The 27991-nt window shown below is 43.3% G+C and overlaps 1 protein-coding gene across 3 annotated transcripts in view; it reads right to left on the bottom strand.

Annotated features, from left to right (window-relative positions):
* Nucleotides 1-27991, bottom strand: part of LOC142255191 (solute carrier family 22 member 6-A-like) — a 196214-nt gene that overhangs the window by 11526 nt on the left and 156697 nt on the right. For all 3 annotated transcript variants that reach the window (XM_075326687.1, XM_075326688.1, XM_075326686.1), the window contains 4 exons: nucleotides 19344-19467; nucleotides 16755-16870; nucleotides 13855-14069; nucleotides 13667-13775 (listed from right to left, as the gene is read on the bottom strand). In XM_075326687.1, coding sequence (XP_075182802.1) covers nucleotides 13667-13775; nucleotides 13855-14069; nucleotides 16755-16870; nucleotides 19344-19467 — 564 coding nt within the window. The remainder of the gene's footprint in view (nucleotides 1-13666; nucleotides 13776-13854; nucleotides 14070-16754; nucleotides 16871-19343; nucleotides 19468-27991) is intronic.

The raw sequence follows: 27991 nt of genomic DNA, 5'->3' as shown, positions 1-27991 counted from the left end.
GTATACTGCTTGCTGTGTGCTCCTGCTTTGCTGTTTCTACTTCCTGATTGCCTTGGATTCTCCTGAAAATCTACCGACCGACTCTGGACCATACCCGGTTTTCGTCAAGCTGTGCCCGGACTCCGTCTGCCGTCTTGATCAGCACTCTGCCCGGTTCGTAACCACTCTGGACAATCATCCCGTACGGACACTCCTGGACTATACCACTTGCCCCTTGTGTACCGGCTGCTGCGCATTTAGGCCTTCCGGGGTTGATTGCCGGACAGTCCCTGTCCAGGGGTTCGCTCTGGTGGTCTCCCTGGGGGAGTCCGGTGCGTGGCCCCGGGAATCCCCTTCGCTCCGTTGCGTAAAAGTGTTTTGTGTGTTTGTTTTACTGTGTTTATTCCCGTTGTGTATCTACCGTGTGTACATATTATATAACATCTTGTACCAAGAACTCGTCTCTGTTGTCATTGCCCTACGCTATCGAAATCCTCAGAACATACAGTAGTATTACAGAAGGTCTTAATCATGGAAAGATTAAGACCTTCACTGGTCGAAACATGTAGGAATTTTCCTCTGTCCTTGGGTCATTCATTTTTTTCTGCCCCCCCCACAAGGTGGTCTGTATCTTTGTATTTTTTTACTGGACTTAATAAAGTTTGGCGTTTTATTTCCTGCTAAGGCGCTGGATCTGCCTTTGTTTCTGCGTTATTTGATTGATAGGTACAATGGAATATCTAATAGGAGCGTCGAGTTTTGCTATTTATTCCCGCCCCTGCCTGCTGCCTGTCCTTCCTCCCCCTATCTTTATTTTTGCAGGGGGAGGTAGGACAGGGGGAAGAACAGGCAGCAGACAGGGGCAGGAATAACTAGCAAAACCCGACCACCTATTAGATATTTTGTTGCACCTATCAATCAAACAACAGTGCATTTCACAAACTTTACTTGCCTGTATTTCAGATACTATACCTCCGATCTCACAACTAAAGGTATGTGTAGAATCAGCATGATAGCGCCAGTATAGCACTGGCTTTAGTTTATATAGGAAAATGCTGGTGGTTGGCCCTCTTTAAAAGCTGAGTTATTGTTAATTTCGTTTTAACTTATTTGGAACTGACTACCTGAGACATATTAGATTACTTGTTGGGAGTGGGTTAAAATGAGCGCTGAAAATCAAGCAAAATATGTTATTGGAGGGAAAAGAGATAAATCATTGGTGTATGGTGAAAACCCGGCATATTCCACTGGGAACGGCGGCATTCTCTTGATTATTAAAGATATAGCCGGATGGAAGAGCGATGTTTATTTCATGTATTCTAAATGTATAACGTGTATATGTCAAGAAGTAACTACACCCAAAGCTCCTGAATAAGTTATCATATACTGTTAATAAATTATCACACGTTCATTTATTCAGAAGCCGGAATTCCTCCAGTGGTAACTGCGCGCTTAGGCAAGATTCACACTACGAGCTGTATTTTCTTTGAAGTATCCTACTTTTAAATTATGTGGTTAAGCGGGGAGGGTTACATGGTTAGATATCTAGAGGATTGGTATTGGCTCGGTTGGTTTGCAGCACAAGACCATAAGAACAAACTCCGCCAGATATTGATATTCTGCCCATTGGAGACCATCAAAAATTTGGATGTTACAGAACGATGACGCCAATGTGAACAGAAGCTTACCGTTTCCTCCCTGTATGGTGATAACTTTATATTGCAATAATGTATCTCTCCCATGAATTACAATATTTTGGAATGATTCATACAAAAAAAAAAATTTTCCTGTAAGGTTGTGTTCACTTTCCCATGCTGGCTGTTACATTGTTTTTTTTTTTATTTTGGAACGAACAAATGGAATTACTGCTCAAAATGGTTCAGTTGCATAAAAAAAGCAGATGAGCGCCATTATTATAGGATCCTATTGTTTCTCCATTATTATAGGATCCTTTTGTTCCTCTATTATTATAGAATCCTTTTGTTCCTCAATTATTATACGATACGTTTGTTCCATATTATAAGATCCTTTTGTTCCTCCATTATTATAGGATCCTTTTGTTCTTCCATTATTTTAGGATCTTTTTGTTCCTCCATTATTATAGGATCCATTTGTTCCTCCATTATTACAGGATCCTTTTGTTCCATGTTATACAATCCTTTTGTTCCTCCATTGTTATAGGATCCTTTTGTTCCTTCATTATTATAGGATCCTTTGGTTCATCCATTATTATAGGATCCTTTTGTTCTTCCATTATTATAGGATCCTTTTGTTCCTCCATTATTATAGGATCCTTTTGTTCTTCCATTATTATAGGATCCTTTGGTTCATCCATTATTATAGGATCCTTTTGTTCTTCCATTATTATAGGATCCTTTTGTTCCTCCATTATTATAGGATCCTTTTGTTCTTCCATTATTATAGGATCCTTTTGTTCTTCCATTATTATAGGATCCTTTGGTTCCTGCGTTATTATAGGATCCTTTGTTCCTCCATTATTATAGGATCCCTTTGTTCCATATTATAAGATCCCTTTGTTCCTCCATTACTATAGGATCCTTTTGTTCCTCCATTATTATAGGATCCTTTTGTTCCTCCATTATTATAGGATCCTTTTCTTCCGCCATTTTTATAAGGTCCTTTTGTTTCTCCATTATTATAGGATCCATTTGTTCCTCCATTATTATAGGATCCTTTTGTTCTTCCATTATTATAGGATCCTTTTGTCCCATATTATAGGATCCTTTTGTTCCTCCATTATTATAGGATCCTTTGTCCTATATTATAGGATCTTTTGTTCCATGTTATAGGATCCTTTGGTTCCTCCATTATTATAGGATCCTTTTGTTCCATGTTATAGGATCCTTTTGTTCCTCCATTATTATAGGATCCTTTGTTCCTCCATTATTATAGGATCCTTTTGTTCTATCATTATTATAGGATCCTTTGTTCCTCCATTATTATAGGATCCTTTTGTTCCATCATTATTATAGGATCCTTTGTTCCTCCATTATTATAGGATCCTTTTGTTCTATCATTATTATAGGATCCTTTGTTCCTCCATTATTATAGGATCCTTTTGTTCCATCATTATTATAGGATCCTTTGTTCCTCCATTATTATATGATGCTTTTGTCCCATATTATAGGATCCTTTTGTTCCTTGATTATTATAGGATCCTTTTGTACCATATTATAGTATCCTTTTGTTCCTCCATTATTATAGGATCCTTTTGTTCCATGTTATAGGATCCTTTTGTTCCTCTATTATTATAGGATCCTTTGGTTCCTCCATTATTATAGGATCCTTTGGTTCCATGTTATAGGATCCTTTTGTTCCTCCATTATTATAGGATCCTTTGGTTCCTCCATTATTATAGGATCCTTTTGTTCCTCCATTATTATAGGATCCTTTGGTTCCTCCATTATTATAGGATCCCTTTGTTCCTCCATTATTATAGGATCCATTTGTTCCTCCATTAATATAGGAGCCTTTTGTTCCTCCATTACTATAGGATCCTTTTGTTCCTCCATTATTATAGGATCCTTTTGTTCCTCCATTATTATAGGATCCTTTTCTTCCGCCATTTTTATAAGGTCCTTTTGTTTCTCCATTATTATAGGATCCATTTGTTCCTCCATTATTATAGGATCCTTTTGTTCTTCCATTATTATAGGATCCTTTTGTCCCATATTATAGGATCCTTTTGTTCCTCCATTATTATAGGATCCTTTGTCCTATATTATAGGATCTTTTGTTCCATGTTATAGGATCCTTTGGTTCCTCCATTATTATAGGATCCTTTTGTTCCATGTTATAGGATCCTTTTGTTCCTCCATTATTATAGGATCCTTTGTTCCTCCATTATTATAGGATCCTTTTGTTCTATCATTATTATAGGATCCTTTGTTCCTCCATTATTATAGGATCCTTTTGTTCCATCATTATTATAGGATCCTTTGTTCCTCCATTATTATAGGATCCTTTTGTTCTATCATTATTATAGGATCCTTTGTTCCTCCATTATTATAGGATCCTTTTGTTCCATCATTATTATAGGATCCTTTGTTCCTCCATTATTATATGATGCTTTTGTCCCATATTATAGGATCCTTTTGTTCCTTGATTATTATAGGATCCTTTTGTACCATATTATAGTATCCTTTTGTTCCTCCATTATTATAGGATCCTTTTGTTCCATGTTATAGGATCCTTTTGTTCCTCTATTATTATAGGATCCTTTGGTTCCTCCATTATTATAGGATCCTTTGGTTCCATGTTATAGGATCCTTTTGTTCCTCCATTATTATAGGATCCTTTGGTTCCTCCATTATTATAGGATCCTTTTGTTCCTCCATTATTATAGGATCCTTTGGTTCCTCCATTATTATAGGATCCCTTTGTTCCTCCATTATTATAGGATCCATTTGTTCCTCCATTAATATAGGAGCCTTTTGTTCCTCCATTATTATAGGATCCTTTTGTTCCATTAATTCCATTTGGTCTATTGAACAAATGGAATCAATGTTCAAAATTGATCCATTGTATAAAAGAAAAAGAGGAGCGCCGTTATTATAGGATCCTTCTTGGTACTGTTTTTTTGTGATTTTATTTTTTTATAACAGCCAAAAAAAAATGTCTACGCTTTTTTTTCTGTTTTCAAACCAAAAACACCTAACAAAATACAAAGGGACCCTTTTAGGCCATGTGCACACATTGCAGATTTGGTGCAGAAATTTTTTGCATGAAATCTACACCTTCTACTAGAAAAACTCACCAAAAACGGATGCATTTTGGTGCGATTTTGGTGTGTTTTTTGTGCCATGCGTTTTTTAATTAAGTTAATGGGTAGAAGGACTAAAAAACACACCAACAATGGACATGCTGCAGATCATTTTCTGCACCAAATCTGCACCTTCTGACAGAAAAACACGCATGCGTTTTGGTGCTTTTTTGTGGCATGCATTTTTCTTAATTAAGTCAATGGGCTAAAAAAACGCAGGAAAAAAAGTACTAGCAATGGACATGTGGAAGATAATTTTCTGCACCAAATCTGCAAGTAATAAGTAACGAGCAAACATCACTTCACAATTCCTATTTACTTTGCTAGCATAATAGGCATGCAGATTTGGGCCACAATCTACACCAAATCTGCATAAAAATACACACTGTGTGCACAAGTCCTAATAATTAATGGCCAACCTTTGTTTCTCTTTGCATCAAGTTCCAAAGAGTAAGGGGTACTTCTCACATAGCGAGATCGCTAGCGAGATCAATGCTGAGTCACGTTTTTTGCGACGCAGCAGTGACCTCATTAGCGATCTCGCTGTGTGTGACACTGAGCAGCGATCTGGCCCCTGCTGTGAAATCGCTGCTCGTTACACACAGTGCTGGTTCATTTTTTGGACGTTGCTCTCCCGCTGTGAAGCACACATCGCTGTGTGTGACAGTGAGAGAGCAACGATCTGAATGTGCAGGGAGCAGGGAGGCGGCTTCTAGCAGCCTGTGGTAAGCTGTAACCAAGGTAAATATCGGGTAACCATGCAAAGACCTCTCAGGCTGTCAGTGCTGGCTCCCTGCACAAGTAGCCGGAGTACACATCGGGTAAATAAGCGAAACGGTTTGCCTATTAACCCGATGTGTACTCTGGCTAGGAGTGCACGGAGCCAGCGCTAAACGGTGTGCGCTGGAAACCAAGGTAAATATCGGGTAACCAAGCACTTGGTTACCTGATATTTACCTTAGTTACCAAGCGCAGCGTTTCCACTTGTTGCTGCTGGCTGGGGGCTGGTCACTAGTCGCTGGTGAGATCTGCCTGACTGACAGCTCACCAGCGACCATGTAGCGACGCACCAGCGATCCTGACCAGGTTAGATCGCTGTTGAGATCGCTGGAGCGTCGCCAAAGTGTGACGGTACCCTAATATCATCAGCTCATCGATCCAGCGGACATTCAGCCACGGTGCGGTGTGCGAACTTGATCCTGAGCCGGTTCCCAAGCAATTGAACACAAGAGGAAAAAAGTTGGAGGATGTCCAACTTCTGCAAGTAGTGGAAGGAGTAGAGCTTCCTATAAAAACATTGTTATTAAACATGATATTTTAAAATAGGCCTACGCGTTTCAAGCAAAGACTGCTCTTTATCATAATCATCATGATTAAGAGACACCATTGCTTGAAACGCGTAGGCTACCTTCCACTACTTGCAGAAGCTGGACCTCCTCCCACTTTTTTCTTCTTGTTTTCTGGTTGGATGATCTTTGTTAGTTTTGATCTCAAGGTACAATTGTTTAAAACTATCAAAAAAATTAGGAACAGGTTCTGAACTCATCATAATGTCAACTCCAAATAAAAAATAATGATGAATAAAGATTAATAATACAAATAGAGCAATTCATTACATATAAAGAACAGCAAGAACTGCTGGAAGCTGTGAATTACTTCCTATTTGAAGAGAAGACCTTCTTCAGGATTCTGTATAGTGGACATAAGTATGGTGTCCAATGCAACAGTACGTGTCTACACTGCTTGCTCATATCTTCCAGCCAATTGCATGGTCCATAGATCAACAGCATTTGTTTCAATGTATGGTGCTTGTGGTTTCATTTTACAGTGGCCCAGGTAAGGCCATTGTATATATGTTAAAGTATTGAAACCTGAGTCCATTCAAATCTAATTATTGATCATTATTTACAAAGTTCTGATTCTTTGTAATACACTCCATTGCAATATTTTGCTTCCTTCTTTGTCAAACTCCATGTTTAAAATCCTGTTTAATATATCATCTTTTAGAAGATGCTTTGAACTGCTGTTTTACCAAAAACGCAAACGCTATTTCCAAACATTCTCCCTTTGTGAGCTCCTCTCCTCCACTCCTCCATGTTCAGATTTTGAGTGTTTTCTTAAGTGGTGTCTTAACGTTTATTTTAGCTACAGCAGAAGGTCAAAGCAGCTTCGAAAGGCGCATGTAGAAAACAGTTAAAACAGCAGTTTTCTGGTGCTTGAGAGAAAAAAGTCAAATGGTGGGGAGTGTATTAAGAAGATTTATAACTTTATAGTCCTTTACAGTTATTATAAAGGATACCATGTTTGGCATAGGTGGTCTCCTTGACTGGAGACTGCCCTTCCCGTGGTTGTTCCTTCCCGGTGAAAGATCTGGCTAGTTTCCTGCCAGCGTTGAGAAACATGTGATGGTGTCTCCGCAGGCCTTCTTGCTTTGAATATTTCCCAGGGGGCAATGCTCTAGAATCACTGTGTTGAGAAACACGTGATGGTGTATCCGCAGTGGTGGATGTTGATCTCCCTAAGGTCAATCATCCTTGCTCACATAGTCTTTTACTAGGCAATGCTCCCACTAGCCAGATTCCTACTCCACACTGATGAGGGGCAAATACCCCGAAACGGCTGTCTGTGGATGGATACCATGTTTGGCATAGGTGGTCTCCTTGACTGGAGACTGCCCTTCCCGTGGTTGTTCCTTCCCGGTGAAAGACCTGGCTAGTTTCCTGCCAGCGTTGAGAAACATGTGATGGTGTCTCCGCGGCATTCTTGCTTTGCTTATAACTTTGCAAAGGCTGATAAATAATTTAATTTTTTTTAAAAAAAGTTTATTTTTTTCAGCTGAATGGTGGCATGTGCTTATAACAGAATCTGCTAACAGTGCCAATGCAATTATGAATTGAATCTAGCCTAACCTTAGTATGTGTGAACCTAACCTAAGACTTGATATGTACCAATTGTTTTTATTTTTTTTGCCATATGAATGTATTACTGAAACAAGTAGAGATGAGCGGATCACTTTGCGCAACCACAGACCACAGTCCACGTGAGTGCTCTCTTGACGTTGACAGGAGCTCTGTGAATTTTCTGATTTTCGGACATCCTTGGCTTGTCTAATGATTTTCTACGGTGGCTTGTCATCACCTGTGTGCCGCGTGGCATAGATGACATCACAACAGGCCAGAAAATCAAACGCCGCACCGAGGAACCCAGAAGGTCAAGAAATTTGTGCCATTCTTATCCATATCCAGAGAGCACTGACCAGGACCGCTGACCAAGGTTGCACAAAGCGATCTGCATATCTCTACTAGAGAGCAGCGCATAATCACAACCTGCAGAACACTGAATAAAAATCCTCAGCATTACAGAAGATAGCATTAGAAAATATAAGAATATACAAGGGACTGTTGTATGGCTGACAGTTCCTGCACAGATGTCTGAGAACTCTCCAGGGCAGAGATTACCATCACTAGGGATGTAGTAGCTGGAGGTCTGCGGAGTTATAAGCACACGGTTCATGTGTGTTCAATGGTCGAATAGGAAAACGGACCATAGAATATATAAAAAGTGAGAGTGAATATGTGGAGAAAACTATATGTAAATGTTCTGTGATGTACAGGCAGCATCTAACTACTTTTTAATGTATCTCTAGGTCATTATCAACCCTGCAAGTCATAAAAAGCTAATTATATCATTAAATCTTGGCTCCGTTACCATGAACTGGGTCTACTGTTATACCTTCTCATTTCTATGGAATACTGCACCTGTTCACTCTTCCCCGTGATCAAATTATCATGTGTATATTCTTAGTGAGTTGTAAAATAAATCTGTCACTTAACTATAAATATTATAAAGCAACTTAGAAACTTGTGAGATTATTTTAGATACAGTATCTAATATATAAAGCTGAGTGTATGTGTGTGTGTATATATGTGTGTATATATATGTATGTCCCCTAAAGGAATCCGCACTGTCGCATTTACAACCACGAAATTTTGTACAGATGCCTCATGTGACTCAGGGAACGTCATAGACTATGTTTTGATGAAAAAATTTAACCCCGCACTTTACAATTACTCTCCAAAAAACCTGCCTCCATTAAAGTCAATGGAACTGGTAACTACAGGTCAATAATAGGAGCTCTGATTGGTTGCTATAGGCAACAAAGGACATTCATAGTATAAGAATCTTATGTGTGAGGTAATATGATGTCGGTGGGGAGACGGACACAGAGACAGACGGGAAAGAGACAGTTGGGGAAAGAGACAGTTGGGGAAAGAGACAGTTGGGTAAAGAGACTGTTGGGGAAAGAGACTGTTGGGGAAAGAGACAGATGGGGAAAGAGACAGATGGGGAAAGAGACAGACAGAGACAGACAGACAGGAAAAGAGACAGACAAGGAAAGAGACAGACAAGGAAAAAGACAAAGAGGGAAAGAGAGAGACAGACAGACGGGAAAAGAGATAGACAGACAGGGAAATAGACAGTTGGGGAAATAGACAGTTGGGGAAAGAGACAGTTGGGGAAAGAGACAGATGGGGAAAGAGACAGATGGGGAAAGAGACAGACAGGGAAAGAGACAGACCTGGTACGAGACAGACAGAGACAGACAGAGAGACACAGATAGACACAGGCAATGAGACAGACAAAGAGACAGACAGGGAAACAAACAGACAGGGACAGATAGGTAAAGAGGTAGAGAGACAGGCAGGGACAGAGACAGACAGGGAAAGTGACAGACACAGGGATAGTGACAGACAGACAGACAAAGAGATAAAGAGAGAGAGAGAGAGATGGAGACTGGAAGAGAAACAGAGAGACAGTTACTATCCCGGGCAATGGTGGGTGCTACAGCTAGTTGTGTATATAGATCAAATAATATATACAGTGTGTGATATATACTGTATATGTGTATATATATATATATATATATATATATATATATAAAATGAAGAAAATAAGTATTTGATACACTGCTGATTTTGGATTTTTTCCCACCGATAAAGAATGGAGAGGTCTGTAATTTTTATCATAGGTACACTTCAACCGTGACAGACAAAATAAAAAAATCCAATCAATCACATTGTATGATTTTTAAACAGTGATGGGTAGACTCGCAGATAACTGTGACTGGCTGACCTGACCGGATTAAAAAAAATTCGGTTCCAACCTGGCATTGCTCCTGGGCCATACGCTGGTCCTCATATAAGACTATTAAAAATGGTGGTAGAAGGGAGAGGGGGATAGGATAGGAGCCAGCGTATTATACTTAACGAGGCTCCTGCAGATACAGTCTCTATTCACCAGCCTATGTACATGTGCAGCGTTTTACTGCATTTTTTCCTTTTTTTCTGCATTTTTTTCTGCAAATTAAATGCAGAGCACAATGGAATATCCCGCTTCTCCCCTGCTGCTGTGTGTCTGTTTGGTCTGCCCTGGGAGAAGTGCAGGGAGAAGCAAAAAGTGAGCCAGTGTCAGAGAGCTCCAGGATGTGCAGAGGGAAGCACACAGGAGAGTTGGTGTCCGGCCTGCTAGAAGACCTCGCCTGATGAGCCCAGCTGTCCAGTCATGGGAAGAGAAGTCCTGCATCGCTCTCCTGTAGTGAAATGCACACCCCCATACCATCAAGCCTCAAAGTAGACCGGTCCTGAGGACCGAACAGTGAGTGTACGTCCAGGTGTAGCAGTTAGGGAACTATATTAGGCCTCCATAGATGGAGTGCGGTATCCGCAGTCTCTTTAGAGGAGACCAATTAGGATAGAGGACACAGCAGAATTGTTTAACGTTGAATATATGCATATCGCTGCTCTGTTGTTAAAACTGTATTATATGTTGTACTAGTTGTGGCGACGTGGGCAGGTGCGTCAGCTAAAGAGTATACTTTTGTACTGTCAGTTGTTTACCCGCCTTTGCTCCTTTTTCCCCCCCACCCGCTGCTCGGCAGCTTGTGTTTGTTATTCCCTGTAAATAAACAGTCTCCCTGGTTTATTCGTCTGATCCCGTGACTTGCTCTGCAGAGCGGAAGGCCCTCGGTTCATCGCATCATATACATTTAATAAAGTTATATACAATCTGTGCACAACCCTTTGTAATATGTGGATAAATAAATAACAATGTATCTTCTAAAGACACGAGGCGTTTATTTTTTTCCTTTTCTTAGTAGTTGCCATATTAAAAGTTGATCATGTGCATCACAATCTGTGAAGTGCGCGTCTTGGCTTTAAAAATTACGCTCTTCAATCAGGCGGCATCAGATGATTTTGATGAAGTTGCTTTGATTGCTTATGTAACTACGGTATATCATTTTTTATCCTAAAACAATACATTCAAATCTCTATATTTTAGTAATATGTAAAGTGACTTTTCCAAAATCTATATTTTGCACTGTGAGATGAAATTAGTATGGAGGAGAAAAATCAACCATACACCATTGCATCTGTACATATATACATATAAATTGACATTAAAGGGAACCAGTCACCAGGATTTTCGTATAAAACCTAAAGCCAGTGCTATACTGGCACTATCAGGCTGATTCTATACATACCTGTAGTGGTCAGCTCAGATGTACGAGCGTCACGGTGGCTCAGTGGTTAGCACTACAGTCTTGCAGCGCTGGGGTCCTGGGTTTGAATCCCACCAAGGACACCATCTGCAAGGAGTTTGTATGTTCTCCCCATATTTGCATGGGTTTCCTCCGGGTTCTCCGGTTTCCTCCCAAACTCCAAAGACATAGTGATAGGGACTTTACATTGTGAGCCCCAATGGGGACAGTGTTCCTGATGAATGTAAAGCGCTGCGGAATATGTTAGCACTATATAAAAAATAAAGATTTATGTATAGGTTTTGAAATCCAAGAAAGTAAAGTTTATAAAATTGGCAGCTTCTTGAGTGACAGCAGCTGAGGATCAGATAATATCTGGGGGGTATTCATAGTTATCCCCTCCCCCTGTTAGAATTAGCATAAGTATTATACAATCGACCTAGCAGGACCTGTGCTGAGGTCATACCCATGTGACCAGAAGGGGGGGCCTCAGCCAACAGGAAAATGTTGCTTTTTGGTATCAGCTTTGTTGGCTGAGGCCACACCTCTTCTGCTGATTTTATAAACTTTACTTTCTTGGATTTCAAAACCTTTACATCCGAGCTGACCACTAATGGTATGTAGAGAATCAGCCTGATAGTGCCTATATAGCACTGGCTTTAGGGTACATACGAAAAATCTGGTGGTTGGTTCCCTTTAATGACTGTGTGTTGAGTTATTTAGAGGGCACCAAATTTACACTGTTATACAAGCTGCACACTGACACTGTACATTTATACACAGAGACAACCGTGGCATAAATTTTGAATAAAAATAATCTTTATTATACTCATATTAAAATTAATACAGCAAGTGAGTCCTCAAAAGGGTTTAGCTGGACTGCTGGAGTGGGTCAATAACAGTAATTGTGGATAATTTACATCACAACTGTATACAAAGTGATCACAATTATTAACTAATGTAGTACAGTAATTTGTACATAGACTTGTGTTATACTTCCTAGTAATACTATTTCGTAGTCATGTACCCCAACTGACAGTTATTAGTTGCGATCACAGTTTTAAATGTCATATATCTATGGTCATTGTGGTATAGCCAAAGCTTCGCCCATGTGGTAAGAAGCACTTAGTAATCAAAAGGCGGCATTGCCATGACTTGTAGATTGTCCCCAGCTGCAGCAATGCTACCAGTACGTTACAACAATTATAGATAACCACTTGTCTAGTGTTAGTTAAGCTGCTGGAATAAGGTCACCAGCAATAGCCTATAACTAATCCACACCAAGTACCACATGCAGCAGGGTCAATTCCAAAGCATAGTCATCAAGGTGTAATATAGTAAATTGTACATAGACTAATGCCAGTTACAACCACAGTTTTATATATCAAGACCATGCAATGATTACCTTATAACCTAGGCCTCGCCAATGTGGCTAAGGGCAACAATAGTCAAACGACATGACCATAGCCTGTATTTTATCCACAGACGTAATAAATAAACAATACTGACCAATTCACAGCAAGTCCAGGCAAACACCAGTCCCTACGCGCGTTTCACCTCTTCTTCAGGGGACGTGTCTATGTACAATTTACTATATTACACCTTGATGACTATGCTTTGGAATTGACCCTGCTGCATGTGGTACTTGGTGTGGATTAGTTATAGGCTATTGCTGGTGACCTTATTCCAGCAGCTTAACTAACACTAGACAAGTGGTTATCTATAATTGTTGTAACGTACTGGTAGCATTGCTGCAGCTGGGGACAATCTACAAGTCATGGCAATGCCGCCTTTTGATTACTAAGTGCTTCTTACCATATGGGCGAAGCTTTGGCTATACCACAATGACCATAGATATATGACATTTAAAACTGTGATCGCAACTAATAACTGTCAGTTGGGGTACATGACTACGAAATAGTATTAATAGGAAGTATAACACAAGTCTATGTACAAATTACTGTACTACATTAGTTAATAATTGTGATCACTTTGTATACAGTTGTGATGTAAATTATCCACAATTACTGTTATTGACCCACTCCAGCAGTCCAGCTAAACCCTTTTGAGGACTCACTTGCTGTATTAATTTTAATATGAGTATAATAAAGATTATTTTTATTCAAAATTTATGCCACGGTTGTCTCTGTGTATAAATATTATATAAGTGGTGTTTTGGCACTTTAAAGGAGGTTGAGGAGTGACCATAAGGTAAATGACACTGTACATTGTATCAGAGGGTCAGATCTTCAGTGTTGTCGCATGAAAAGATATAAAAAAATTGTTAAAAAAGTGAGGGGTGTACTCATTTTTGTGATATATTGTACGTATGAGTTCATGGTCCGGGTACAGAGATAAACACCTACCTGATGACTGTAGGATACAATTCGGTCGTGTAAAGAAAAACACAACTAAATGACGCGGCCAAGCATCCCTTTCCAAATACGGCCAGGCTGGTCCTCAATGCCTGGAGCTCTGGAAAAAAAAACAACAATAATAGGCCTCTGATTGCTACAGAGAGGAGTTCGGAGGTGATGAATGAATGTTTTCTTACCACTTGGCACAAAAATGTTAGCTATTATTGCCATTCCCCCAAGGACGAGGGAAAAGAACTGTGTGACCCTTCGTCCAATGTAGATCATGCCGGCGGTGGAAACTAGCTTGGCTGGAAAATCCACAGCTCCAAAGATGACCTGAATGAGATATATGCTGACACCAAATTTCTGAAGGTCCATAGCCAAACCGTAGTAGGCAAAACTTGTGGAGAACCTGGACAATAGCAGATAGTAATGAGTAAAGACATTTCGGACTAAATAAACTGAATATTGAAGATCCTCCATCTTGCATTTATAGACTTCATTATAAGTATGAGCGATCCTGAGGTTCGGTGTTCGTACCAAACACAAACATTACAAGAAAAATAGTTTGGGTTCGGAGTTCGGATGCTTTACTTTTGCAAACCACTCGCACGAGCATCGCTGTGCTCGGGTACGCTCGGTGCTCAGCCCAGTGCGAGCCGCTTGCAGTGTTTGATTGGCTAATACTGGGGCTAACAACAGCGTGATCAGATGTAATGTGCACCAAACAAAACAAAAAATGGAAACAATGGAAGTGATCTGTTTAGGGCTTGCTGGCTGTGGATGGAGACCTGGGCTGCCCAATTAGTGACTCCCATTGGGGTTCAGGTCAAGTCCAGGTCCCAAACCGAACTTTATCTAAAATCCGGCTGAACCTGTCAAACCGAACTTCCACAGGTCCGCTCATCTCTAATTGTAATATTTCAGTTTTTTCATTGAAGGCAGTAAACTTATTATCATTGACACAAAAATACAAGCTTTTGACTTTGGTGCTCATGAGGAACAAATTCTGTTGGTGCCCAATGCAGACGTTTTAGGATCTCCCCCCAGAATGTGGATCAGGGGTTTCAGGTGACCCCATCGCTGTCCCTCGTTATTTTGCTTGAACTGATTTATTCTACAGATTAATAAATTCTAATTTAAGTGATCATCTGTCACTCTTCATATATCTTTATCTGTGACAGGCACTGTTCTCACACCAATGATTACATCCATTTAGCACAGGTGAAGCATCAGTAACCCAGTTACACTGTGCAATGGATTAATTTAAAGAAGACCTATCACTCGCCATTTTTTTTTACCTTGTATAAATATCACTGTTCTTCGGAATTTGACGTTATTTTTATTTTGTACCTGTGCTTTTTTCTTCCTGTCATGTGATGTTCAGCTTTGCACACACCTGTTGTCAGACACCTGGTGCACACACCGGGTGTTGTCAGACTCTGTTCACACCCCAGCCTGAGCCTGACAAGAAGCCTGAGGCTTCTGTATTGTTCAGCCTGAACCGGATGTTGGCTGGTTCAGGTTCATTGGTCTTCAGGAGTTAATTCCTGTAGGCTGGTGAGCAGGGTCTAAGAGCTCAGGTTGCTAATTGCTTTGTGTAGCTGTCTCCTCTCTATTTAAATCATAGCTTCCTTCCTGTAAGTGTCGATGATAGCTTCAGCTTTAGCTCCAGCAATTCCCTGTCTTGGTGGTTATCCTATTTATGGAGATTCGTGCTGCGCTTCAGAGGGGTGTGAGCGTTCCCCTGTTGTGCGTTACCTCCCCCCCATTTTCCCTTTTTTCCAGTACACATATTGTCTGTCCTTTGTGTTTTGAGTGCCGTGTGTACAAGTTTCCATTCTCTCTTGTCCATGTCGTTTTGTGGAATTTTGTTTTTGTGTTTTCCTGCCTGCCCCGGGGGTGTGGGAGAGGGGGAGTAGGATCGGGTCTCGGAAAGGAGTTAGGGAAACGCTGGGGGCTCAGACTTGGTTACTATTAAACCTACCTCCGAGATAAGGGACAGCTCAGGGCCAGCCTAGGGTCACCTGTCCCATTATTACATACCCTGTGACAGTTCCTGAGAACATGTTTCCCTTATATAAATCTAGTCTTATTAGCCAACTGGGTGTCTTTCTCATGAAGACTCTCACACACAAAGAGTTGATGCAAACAAGTTTATATACAGGGAACCTTAAGCTAAAGGCTGCTTTACACGGTACGACCGATTGTGCAATTTCACAATCTATTGTACCCGCCCCCGTCCTTTTTGCGTCACGGGCAAATCACTGCCCGTGGCGCACAAAGTCGGTAACCCCCGTCACACGTACTTACCTCTCGTGCAACCTTGCTGTGGGCGGCGAACATCCACTTCCTGGAGTGGGAGGGACGTTTGGCGTCACAGCGACGTCACACGGCCGCCGGCCAATGGAAGCGGTGGGGCGGAGATGAGCGGGACGTAAACATCCCGCCCACCTCCTTCCTTCACATAGCCGGCGGCGGCCGCGTGACGCAGGTGAGCTGCTGTTCATCGTTCCTGGGTTGTGACACGGAACGGCGTGTGCTACCCCGGAAACGATGAACAACTAAATTAAACGATATTATGGAACCTAGAGAGCAGTACACGACTCACGATTTGTGAGCGATACTGCGTCGCTAGGAGGTGTCACACAGGCCGGCATCGCTAGCAATGCCGGATGTGCGTCACAAAAAACGTGACCCCGACGATCTATCGCACGATAGATCTTCTGGTGTAAAGCAGCCTTAAATCTCAAGAACGGTGTGACACAGAGGCAGAAAAATTCTGCAATGCCAGATTAAGGAGACCAGCGGCATTTCCTCAAGGTAAAAAAGTCACCAATTTATAGTAAGTGACAGGTTTAGTTTAAAAGCATAACATCAACCCTTTGCCAACCTAGCAACTGCATCCTATTCGATCACCTATTCTGCTTACCCCTTATTGCTGATCCGGCTTAGAATTTTTTCCATAATTATTTATATTACTATAGACATAAAGACACATTCTCCTCATTAATAATCCTAAACTAAGAACGTCCACATTCACAGATCCACAGATTTCTCATTTACTGACACTTGACACTGGGTAACATTTGCTTACCAGACGACGCTCACAGCAAATGAAATTCTCCGCACCGTGTTAGTACGAACCAAATCCATAACCGTGTAGGTTGAATTACTACAAGCCATCTCCTTGATCATGTCAGCCTTTAGCGACTATTGTGAGAATGAATAAGATGATTAGAAGACCTAAAAATGTCTGTAAGACGATCTGTAACACCTTCTATGACTTCCCAATTGTGTAATAATAGCAACACAAAAGGAGCAGATTGGTTCCTTTTTTTTGTTCATTTGTCTTCTATTATTGGCCAATCTGGACCATTTTTTGATGGGAAGAGAATATCAGGAAATGTCTCATATAAGTATGTGCAGAACCATCAGAAAAAAGGTCCCTATTAGGGATGATCGAATACCTCAAGTATTCGGCTTTGCGAATATCCGACGAAAAGGTCGCTGCTATGCGAATATTCGATGCACAATGTAAGTCTATGGGAAGCCCGAATAGTTCCGAATAGCTGTTATTCGGGTTTCCCATAGACTTACATTGCACATCGAATATTCGCAAATAGTTGAATAGCGGCGACCTATTTGGCAATTATTCGCGAAGCCGAATATTTGAGGTATTCGATCAATCCTAGTCCCTATATTACTAAAATTGCTGGCTCCAACCATGAGGTGGCGGATCAGCTCAATGTCCGGTGTATCCCTGTTACTATCATCTTTTCTGTTGTGGTAAACAGCAGTAGTGTAGAAGAATCCTGGTTCAATGTTTATTAGAATGTATCATTTCTGTGTAAATAAATTAATAAATAGTGTTACCATTGCTAACCAGGTGTTTACCAAATAAACTGATATTGTCACCACGGACCGGTCATTGCCTGTGCATGTAAGGACACAACTAGGCGAATCCGGACTGTAAAGTTTGGGGTCTGTGCCGAACACCTATTGTCCGTGCATGGACCTCGAACATAGACTTCTCAGGGACGTCCGTGCTACTTTTCAGGTTCGGGTGACCGGATAAAAATAAAATGAAAAAGGAAAAATGGGGTTTAAAGCAGGGACAATTATACTTACCAAGTTTCCACGCTGCTGTCACACTGCTTCTGGGTCTGCTCATTAAACCTTATGAATATTCACTGCTTGCCCTGCCCACCCTCTGTGACAGCATCTGTGATTGGTTGTAGTCAGACTGTGCCCTTACCCTCTGTGCGTCTGTGAGTGGTTGCACTTACACTACCTGTCTGGGTCTCCAAAGTGGAGTGTAAAAATATACAAATCATTTAAAAAAATAGCGTAGGGTCCCCCATATTTTCATACACAGCGCAGATAAAGCAGACAGCTGGAGGCTGCAGCCCCCAGCTGTGTGCTTTATCTTGGCTGTGTATCAAAATACCAGGGCCCCCTAGCCTTTTTTTGTCTTATTTAAATAAATAATTTATCTAAAAAAAGGCTTGAAGACCCCCCCCAATTAAGATACCCAGCACAGATAAAGTATACTGCTAAAAAAAATTAAAGGGAACTCTTAAACAGCACAATGGTACTTTAGTGTTTCCTTTATTTATTTGGGCAGTATATATAGCTGGTGGCTGGTATTCTCAGGCTGGAGATGGCCATGGCTATTGTGCCTTCCCCAGCTTAAAAACAGAAGCCTGCAGCTGCCCCGGAATTGGTGCATCCATTAGATGCGCCAATTCTAGTGCTTACCCATTTTCTTTTCAATTATTTATTTATTTTTACACTCCATTTCAGGGAACCAGACAGCTAGTATGAGGGCAAACAATCACAGATGCCAGAACAGACACTGGGGATGCAGTCTGAATGCAACCAATCACAGACGCTGCAACAGAGGCTGGGCGGGGGAAGCAGTGAATATTCATAAGATTTAATGAGTGATCCTGGAAACAGTGTGACAGCAGTGCAGAATCTCGGTAAGTATGTGTATGTGATTTAATCTGCATTTTTCTTACATTTGCAGACCCCTAGCCTGAGACTTTTATATGGGGTTTGGTGTCCAGCCTCAAATTTGGGTCAAGACCAGTCCTGAAACAGACTTTTTTTTATTAGTCTGCCCAGACTTGCCAAATCCGAACATCTGTGAATTCACCTATCTTTATACACAACTCCCACATGATAATACATTTCCAGGTATTTACTTAAGAGTTATATTAGCAGAGCTGCCAAATTCTTTTTTCCGCACCACCCAAAGGGAACCTGTCAGGACTAGAGACCCCGCGCCTGTGCATTCTGCGTGCCGTCTCTACCCTGCACTGTGAAGTAGCATTGGCTCCCCGATGCCTGCGCACATCACAACTGAAAACTGTGCCCATGGAAGAGCAAAAAAAAGTGCAGGGGGAGAGACGGCGTGAAGAATGGGCAGGCGCAGGATTTCCGGCTTATCTTCCGAGCAGTGAATGCCCCATAGCCTGGAGGATAGAAGATATAAAAGAGGATTTTTCCAAAACGGCCCATCATCCAGGAGGCATACAGGTATGGCTAATTTCACCTCTATGGCACCTGTATGACCATATCAATAACTAAAAAACCACAAAAGGGTGACAGACTCCCTTTAAGTAATTTGATATAGCAGGAATGAAATTGTATGCAGTAAGTACAATATTACAGAAGATACCTCCAGTGTTATCTCCTCAGCCTCCTCCAGTTTTCCATTGAACTTGGCTACTCTTTTCATCTCTCTCACAGCCTTGGATGGGCTACCGGAGAGAACAAGCCAACGGGCTGATTCTGGGAACCACCTATAAAAAGAGATCAGCCGTGGTATCCATTAAAGCTGGTGATTGTTTCTCTTGATAATTGCCAGGCTTTTCCTTTGGCCTTGGCATTGAAAACATGTATTACAACAATAGAAGCCAGTTTGCTTTTTCCAGTGCTGCTACAGGTGATTTCCATATGGAGAGACCTGTCAATCACTTGCAGAAGCGCTAAGAAGAGCCAGCCAGAGGCGGAGCCAAACTATTCTCGGAGAAAATTTTACTTGCTTGCAATATTGCCTGTGGTTTGGTTGCATTTACTCTATCAATTTATAAAAACTGCTCAGATATACTTAATATATTTAATGCAATTAATCAACACAGGAAGATCGCCACAGAGAGGAGGCGCCAGAGAGGAGGCGCCAGACCGGAGAACAGCGACACCCATCGGACCGGACCGCCCCCTAGGTGAGCATTATAAAGGTATTTTTTACGTTATACACAGTTGTCTGGGCTCTTATATACAGTATTCTGGAATGCTTTATATAAGAGCTCACTGGCCGCAGCTTATCAGGGTCAAATCTTGTGACAAATTCCCTTTAAATAAAAAAAATCGTCTTAAGTTTTATTTTATTTTTTTTGTGATAGCCTTTTCACTCATTGGTCAGAGCTTCTGCTCGGGTGATTATAAACAACTTCACGATTATGTGACCGCTGCAGCCAATCATGAGCTCAGCGATATTCAGCAGCGGTGATGGGCTCTGCAGTCATAGTGTGGCGCCCCTGAGGCTTCCGTCGCCACAGAGACATTGCACCCCAGCCAGAGGTGTGATGTCCCATCCTGGGTAAGGAAAGGAGTGAACGTCGGTCCACAGGCAAATTCACACTACACCCATTGTTAGGTACACACAGGGACCAGGGACAATGGCAGCTACCCTCCCATGCTGCATGCTGGGAGGGGCCGTAAGACCCATCCCTGCTCCCGTAGGGTGGTAACTTAGCAACTGGGTGGGTGGGAGGAGCCAGCCGAGTGTAGAGTAGAGAAGGAAGGTCAAGTTTAGTCAGTTTGAGAGAGAGGAAGGAGAAGGAAGAAGTCTGCGGGAGGCAGAGGAGACAGACAGTCTGCAGGAGGCAGAAGAGAAAGAAGAGTAGTGCTCTAGTCAGCCAGGAGCAAGAGAAGAAAGTAACGCTTCCTGGTGAAGACCCTGGGACTCAGAGGGTCCAGGTGACACCAAGCAGAGAAAAGAAGGGATTCCAGGGCCACAGATAGCTTTTAGGCTCGTGGCCTGTTCCACAGGAACATCGGTGGAGGGATCAAGCTGCACACAGGGGACGGTCCCTAGAAACCGGAGGAGGAAAAATCATCTCCAACAGTAAAAACCGAGGCCCAGGGAAAGCTGCAAGCTCCCCGGGCCACAGCCCACAGCAGAACCTTTGGAAAGGGGGTAAATAACCGACAGGCGAGCCCCTGGCCCGGAGGCTGCAGTGGAGGCCGAGCTGGCTGAGAAAAGGAACACATAGAGGGGTGCACCGGCTTTCACTCCAGGATCTACCCAGGATCGGCGGAGGTCCCTGACAGTGGGTTCCAGCAGTCTGAAGGTACCAGTGTGCTGCAGCCCAGGACCAGTGAGTAAACATCCTGAAATTGCACCCCCTGGTGTTGTCCCCATTATTTCGCCTGCACTATTCCATCACTGCATAGACTCTTATGAGCACCAACTGTTGCCCCGGGGCACCGCTCCACCTGTGGGGAGCAGGATCATCCAAGCTGGCATTCCACCAGCCCTGGAGGCCTCATACAGCAGCGGCGGCTTAATAGCCGCAAACCACAGGTGGCGTCGCGACAAATATAAACTTTAATCACCCCCAAGTCACCAACCATATTAATTGACCCCACCAGGGTACGGAGTCGGGCCCCGCCACCACTGACGTCCCCCGGACTAGTCCGGCCCGGCACCGGGTGTCCCATAGCCCTGGGGTGGGCGAGTCAATGACATCAAGTAACAGTATTATTTTAACCATGGGCTCGCTGATAGCAATTTTCAACCTAGTCCCGAACCTCTGTAGGAGAACAGAAGTAATATAAATAGTAGAAGGAGTTGTGAGACCCTGGGAGTTATTTTGCATGGTTGCATGGATGTTTCATATTGATAATGCATCCAGAACTGCACAGGTTAATATTAGGCTGCAGAATTAGTAATGAATTTAGCCCACATTGAGCAAAACATGGATACGCCATTAAATGCTCTTATTATGAGATTGCACTGGAATATATTTGCTGTTTAATCATCAAATAGACAGTGACATTTATGTCTTTTTGCATCCGGGATTTTCTTTTTGTATTATCTGTGTTGTGGTGATAAAACACATTTAACGTTTGAGGTGATAACATTTCACATCAAGGTAGTCATTTTGCCCGAAGAGAAACAATGTACAATTATTTAAAAATCTTGTCTTTGATGTGCAAAGAGCAAGCGGAGCAGAATACAGCTGGGCTCTTTGTAGAGAAGGCCTCATTTGCGTGTGTTCTTTCTCTTAGGCGGCATAAAGCTTCCATAAAGTGATGTGTTTGCGTAAATCTAGGATAACAGACTATTGCCGGATCTATCTTTTTTACTTAAAATAAGTTGCATTTTTTTTTTTTTACATTTTTGCTAGAATTGTTTCTTGTAAGAATTTCAGTAGGTCATGGCGATGTATTTATCTAATGCAATGATTTCAAAATATAAAGTGTAAACTCCTCTAGAGAAACAATTTCCTCATTAATTTGTTTATATCTAATATGTTTAAAAACTTATTTAGGTATGACTGGTCAATGGTCAACACTGACCCAGCAGTGGCCATCACTGACCCAGCAGTGGCCATCACTGATCTATCAAAGCCTAAAGGCCCCGTTACACGCTACGATTTCTCATGCGATCACATGTGCGATCGCACCCGCCCCCATCGTTTGTGCGCCATTGGCAATCTGTTGCCCGTGTCGCACAAAATGGGTAACCCCCATCACACGTACTTAGCTGCCGAACGACCTCGCTGTGGGCGGCGAACATCCACTTCCTGAAGGGGGAGCGACGTGCGGCGTCACAGCGACGTCACACAGCGGCCGCCCAATAGAAGCGGAGGGGCGGAGATGAGTGGGACGTAACATCCCGCCCACCTCCTGCCTTCCTCATTGCCGGCGGGACGCAGGTAAGCTGTGTTCATCGTTCCCGGGGTGTCACACGGAGCGATGTGTGCAGCCTCGGGAACAACGAACAACCTGCATCCAGGAAATTTATCGATATTTTGAAAATAAACGACGTGTCAACGAGCAACGATAAGGTGAGTATTTTTGCTCGTTGACAGTCGCTCGTAGCTGTCACACGCTACGATATGTCAAACGATGCCGAATGTGAGTCACTATTGACGTGACCCCGACGACATATCGTTAGATATATCGTAGCGTGTAACGGGGCTTTAATAATGACCCATCAATGGTCAACACTAACCCATCAGTATCTAATAATGAACCATCAGTGGACAACACTGACCCAGCAATGCTAAACACTGACCTATCTATGGCCAACATGCCTAACAATGGCTAATAATGACCCATCACTGACCAACACTGATCCATAAATGGCTAACACTGATTGATTAATGTCCAAAATGTCCAACACTGACCCATCAGTGGCCAACACTGACACAGCAATAGCCAACATTGACCTATCAATGGGTAATAATGATCCATCAATGGCCAATTCTGACGCATCAACAGTTAAAAATGAACACTCAATGAACAACACTGACCCATCAATGGCTAACAATGACACATCAATGGCTAGCAATGGTCAACACTGACCCAGCAGTGGCCATCACTGATCCATTAATGGCCAACCCTGACCCAGCAATTGTCAATACTGACCCAATAAATGGCCAATACTTACTTAGCAGTGGCCTTTTCGATTGACAGATCAATGGCTAATAATGACTAAATGATGGCAAACACTGACCCATCAATGGCCAACATGCCTAACAATGACTAATAATGACCCATCACTGACCAACACTGATCAATCAATGGCTAACATTGACTGATTAATGTCCAACTCTGACCCATCAGTGGCCAACACTGACACAGCAATAGCCAGCATTGACCTATCAATGGGTAATAATGATCCATCAATGGCCTATTCTGACCCATCAACAGCTAATAATGAATAATCAATGAACAGCAATGACCCATCAATGGCTAACAATGACACATCAATGGCTCACAATGAGCCAACAATGGTCAACACTGACCCAGCAGTGGCCATCACTGATCCATCAGTGGCCAACCCTGACCCAGCAATGGTTAATACTGACCCATTAATGGACAATACCTACTTAGCAGTGAACTTTTATGATTGACACATCAATAACTAATAATGAGCATACGATGGCCAATACTGACCCATCAATATCTAATAATGACCCATCAATGGACAACACTGACCCAGGAATACTAAACACTGACCCATCTATGGCCAACATGCCTAAAGGCCCTGTCACACACAGAGATAAATCTGCGGCAGATCTGTGGTTGCAGTGAAATTGTGGACAATCAGTGCCAGGTTTGTGGCTGTGTACAAATGGAACAATATGTCCATGATTTCACTGCAACCACAGATCTGCCAAAGACAGGGCCTTAACAATGGTTAATAATGACTAACACTGAATGGCTAACACTAATTGATTAATGTCCAACACTGACCCATCAGTGGCCAACACTTGCATAGCAATAGCCAACATTGACCTATCAATGGGTAATAATGCTCCATCAATGGCCAATTCTGACCCATCAACAGCTAATAATGAACAATCAACGAACAACACTGATCCATCAATGGTTAACAATGACATATCAATGGCTCACAATGAGCCAACAATGAGGGGCACCGCAGCCAAATTTGAGATGCTGCCCCCTGACTGCGGGCCCCCTATGCTAATTTTTAGGAGGTCCCCCCCTGTAAAGACACTGACCGGCTACCCCCGCTCCGGTGGTATGACCTGCTCTTGCCCCGCCTCCCGGATATAGGTCACCGCGCTGCCCAGCTTTTGGTCTCTCTGTTCCAGGACCCGGACCTGTTTGGGCAGCCGGTAGCGTGTACCCGCTGCAGGAGGCGGTAAGAGAGGTATCAGCAGGGAGGGATGCGACCTGCTCACGGTGCTTTAGCTGTGAGCGGCTCCCTCCCTGCTGAGGCACAAGCGACATGTGCCGGCGAGCGGCGTTCTAAGGGAACTACCCGCTCGCCGGCCCGCTTGTGCTCGCTGTCAGTCACCCCCATCAGCAGGGAGGGAAGCGTCCTACTCACAGCGCTGTTCGTTGTGAGCGCCTCCCTCCCTGCTGAGGCTCAAGCTATGTGTGCCGGCGAGCGGCGTTCTGAGGGAACTACCCGCCCGCCGGTCAGCTTGAGCTGCAATTAAGTTTGAAAAAGAGTGCTTCGCGCTCTTTGTCTTAGGCCCCTCCCACCCGCCGCCCAGCCACCGCCGCCCAGCCACCGCCGCCAGTACTGAGGAGGAGCAGGGTAGGGCTTTGTGCGCTCTGCACGGCACCTAAAAGGTGCGCTTCAGAGCGCAGCTGAAAAGCTCCGTTCTGAGGCGCATGGTGCCGGCAGAGAATCGCTGCGTTCTAATATGCCACGTGCGCACGGCCCCTGCACAATCTCCATAGACTGTGCAGGGGGCGCAGGACGCATGCAGTTACGCTGCGCTACAAAGCGCAGCGTGGCTACATGAATTACGCACACGTGCGCACATAGCCTAATTAAAGTGCAGACTCAGTGCAGTCCCTGTCACAGCGCGGGTTGGAGGCACTGTAGTGGGGAATGTAGTATGCAGGCACTAACCTGCAAGAGTTCAAAACGCCCCATCCCACACACACTGAACCTCCCCTCCCCTCCGTTTGTATGCCCCAGAATGCCAAGGGGGCTAGCCTGGGAATGAACCAGGGACCATGTGGGTCTCCCAGTGAGCAGGCGGGTTAAGGGATACTGTTAGGACTTACTTCAATGTTTAAGTTGAGGGGGGGCGGGTAGTGAACATGTGCAAGAAGCAACAGTCAGCAGGTGGCATGTTTCCCTCCTGCTGATACCCCACCTACACCAAGCCCCCTCCCAGGCCAAAACACACCCCATTTGACATCATACAATGGTGACTGTTAACAGCCCCTCCCCGTTGTCACACAGTGGGTTTCAGCATGTTATGGCGGCAGTGGGTGCGACCATCGCGATGTACAGTCATGTGCAGGGGCCACGGTAGCAAGCTATGGCGTGGGTAGCCACCATGACCGGAGTCTGTCATCTTCACCCTTGGATCGGTGTGAACGTCGTCGTAGCAGGCATCACGTGGGTAGAGCTAGATCCAGTCGTCTAGGGGGGTGGTCGTCACATTGGTGCCCCCTCCCCCCCCCTTCTTCTTCAGACTAAGCTCTGGTGAGGTCCCATGGGGGGATGAGGAGCATCTGAGCGTGCTTTGGTCCGGACAGCGGGGTTGCAGTTGGCATCTGGCGAGCAAATCCAGAGTCGGGCCTGCCATTTCCTGAATCACCAGGTGAGTACCCTGATGGGGAGTGCGGGGTGGAATAAGTGCCCCTAGGGAGGATAACGTGATGTCACCAGGTAACAGGCTTCCCGCCCAGCTCTACATGTTGTCACTAAGTTATTTATAACAAACAATGTTATTGGTGCTGAGGGAATCGCCCTCCCCCTTTTTTTGTTAAAAGCTGTGATGGTATCTGGCATTTCTACCCCTTGTAGACAGCATTCCACAATCTACCTGCTCTAACTGTAAAGAAGCCTTCCCTATTTCGGAGGATTAAGTCTGGTGCCAGTTTATTTATATTGACCACACAGGTATTTATACAAATTATTATTATTTATTATAGCGCCATATAATTCATGGCGCTTTACACGTGAAAGGGGTTTACATAATAGGTACAAGTATAATAATCATAAACAATACAAGGCACAGACTGGTACAGGAGGAGAGAGGACCCTGCCCGCGAGGGCTCACAGTCTACAGGAGGAGAGAGGACCCTGCCCACGAGGGCTCACAGTCTACAGGAGGAGAGAGGACCCTGCCCACGAGGGCTCACAGTCTACAGGAGGAGAGAGGACCCTGCCCACGAGGGCTCACAGTCTACAGGAGGAGAGAGGACCCTGCCCGCGAGGGCTCACAGTCTACAGGAGGAGAGAGGACCCTGCCCGCGAGGGCTCACAGTCTACAGGAGGAGAGAGGACCCTGCCCGCGAGGGCTCACAGTCTACAAGGGATAGGTGAGGATACAGTAGATGAGGGTAGAGCTGATTGTGCGGCGCTGTATCAGACTGAGGGTTATGGCAGCTTGTAGGCTTGTCGGAAGAGGTACAAATGAGATCTCTGAGACGTCTTTCCTAAATTAAACATATCTAACTTTTTCAACCTTATTTTAATACAGGCGGCCTCCATTCCTTGTAATAATCTTGTTGCCACCTGTTAACTGACCCTTCAAGTCATTTATAGATTAGTGACAATACGATGGGATCACGAGATCTAACCCCCCTGTTATATACCCTAATTTAATGCTGTAATTGAAAGAAGGGATCTATATTGGTCACAGATAGTTTTATCGAAATGTGAGAAGTATATTTCTGTACATTTGCATGGCTTGATTGTTTTTCTAAAATTGCTTCTCTTTTTTTTTTTTTTTAGAGAAGTAATTTTCAGCCTTTTGTTACTAGATTTTTCCCTCTTTGGTTAATTACGTATGTTTAATTGGTTTTCCTTACCATAGGAACCGAAAATAAACAAGTGAGATGGGAAAACCGGCAATGTTATCTATTCGCATAATAATTATGCCCACTAATATTTTCTGGACAATTACTTCCACATAAATATTCTAAAAAGTATAAACTCACTTTTAGTTTTGTTCACATGTGCATATAACTGACAAGGCTATCCAATGTTTGATCGGACAGCAATCACCCCAATATTATACTTTAGAGGATGCCGCCTAGCTCTATTATTTCATGCACCTATATGGTCAGAATAAAGCCGTTATGGATCATACCATTTACCAGGCAAATCAAAATTTGAAAACTTTGCTATTTGCCATTTAGCAGCGGTCGAAGAGTGCTTGGCACCTGCTAACACCCACCGGTGTGAACTTCAACTTTGCGTGTAAGGTCATTCTCATTGCAGTCATTTTTTCCAAGGCGCCTTTCCCAGGCTGCCCAGTGCATGACTAAGTGCCGCGTTACCTGGATTTGGTACACTGGTTCAACCGCAGGAGCGGAAATATTAACTTGCTTTCCCCGCTGCATGGAATCAGGCACCTAAAAGGAGGACCTGATGGTGTAGCTGAATTCCTCGTTAATTGTCAACGGCTACACCCGCTACAAGAGCAGGAACGGACAAATTGGTGTGTGGTGTATCCGACAGCGGCAGTTCCAGCTGTTTTCAGAATTGTTTTCAATAGCAACAGGGCTTTTTTTAAAAAAAAAAATTGCTTGGCCTGGCGGACAGGTTTCAAGAAACCTTCCCCCTGGCCGTGACTTTTCCTCAATTAG

The sequence above is a fragment of the Anomaloglossus baeobatrachus genome, chromosome 10, assembly GCF_048569485.1.
Source record: "Anomaloglossus baeobatrachus isolate aAnoBae1 chromosome 10, aAnoBae1.hap1, whole genome shotgun sequence".
Lineage (NCBI taxonomy): Eukaryota > Metazoa > Chordata > Amphibia > Anura > Aromobatidae > Anomaloglossus > Anomaloglossus baeobatrachus.
The sequence above is the reverse complement of the archived record's forward strand: the minus strand, read 5'-3'. Positions and strand labels throughout refer to the sequence as shown.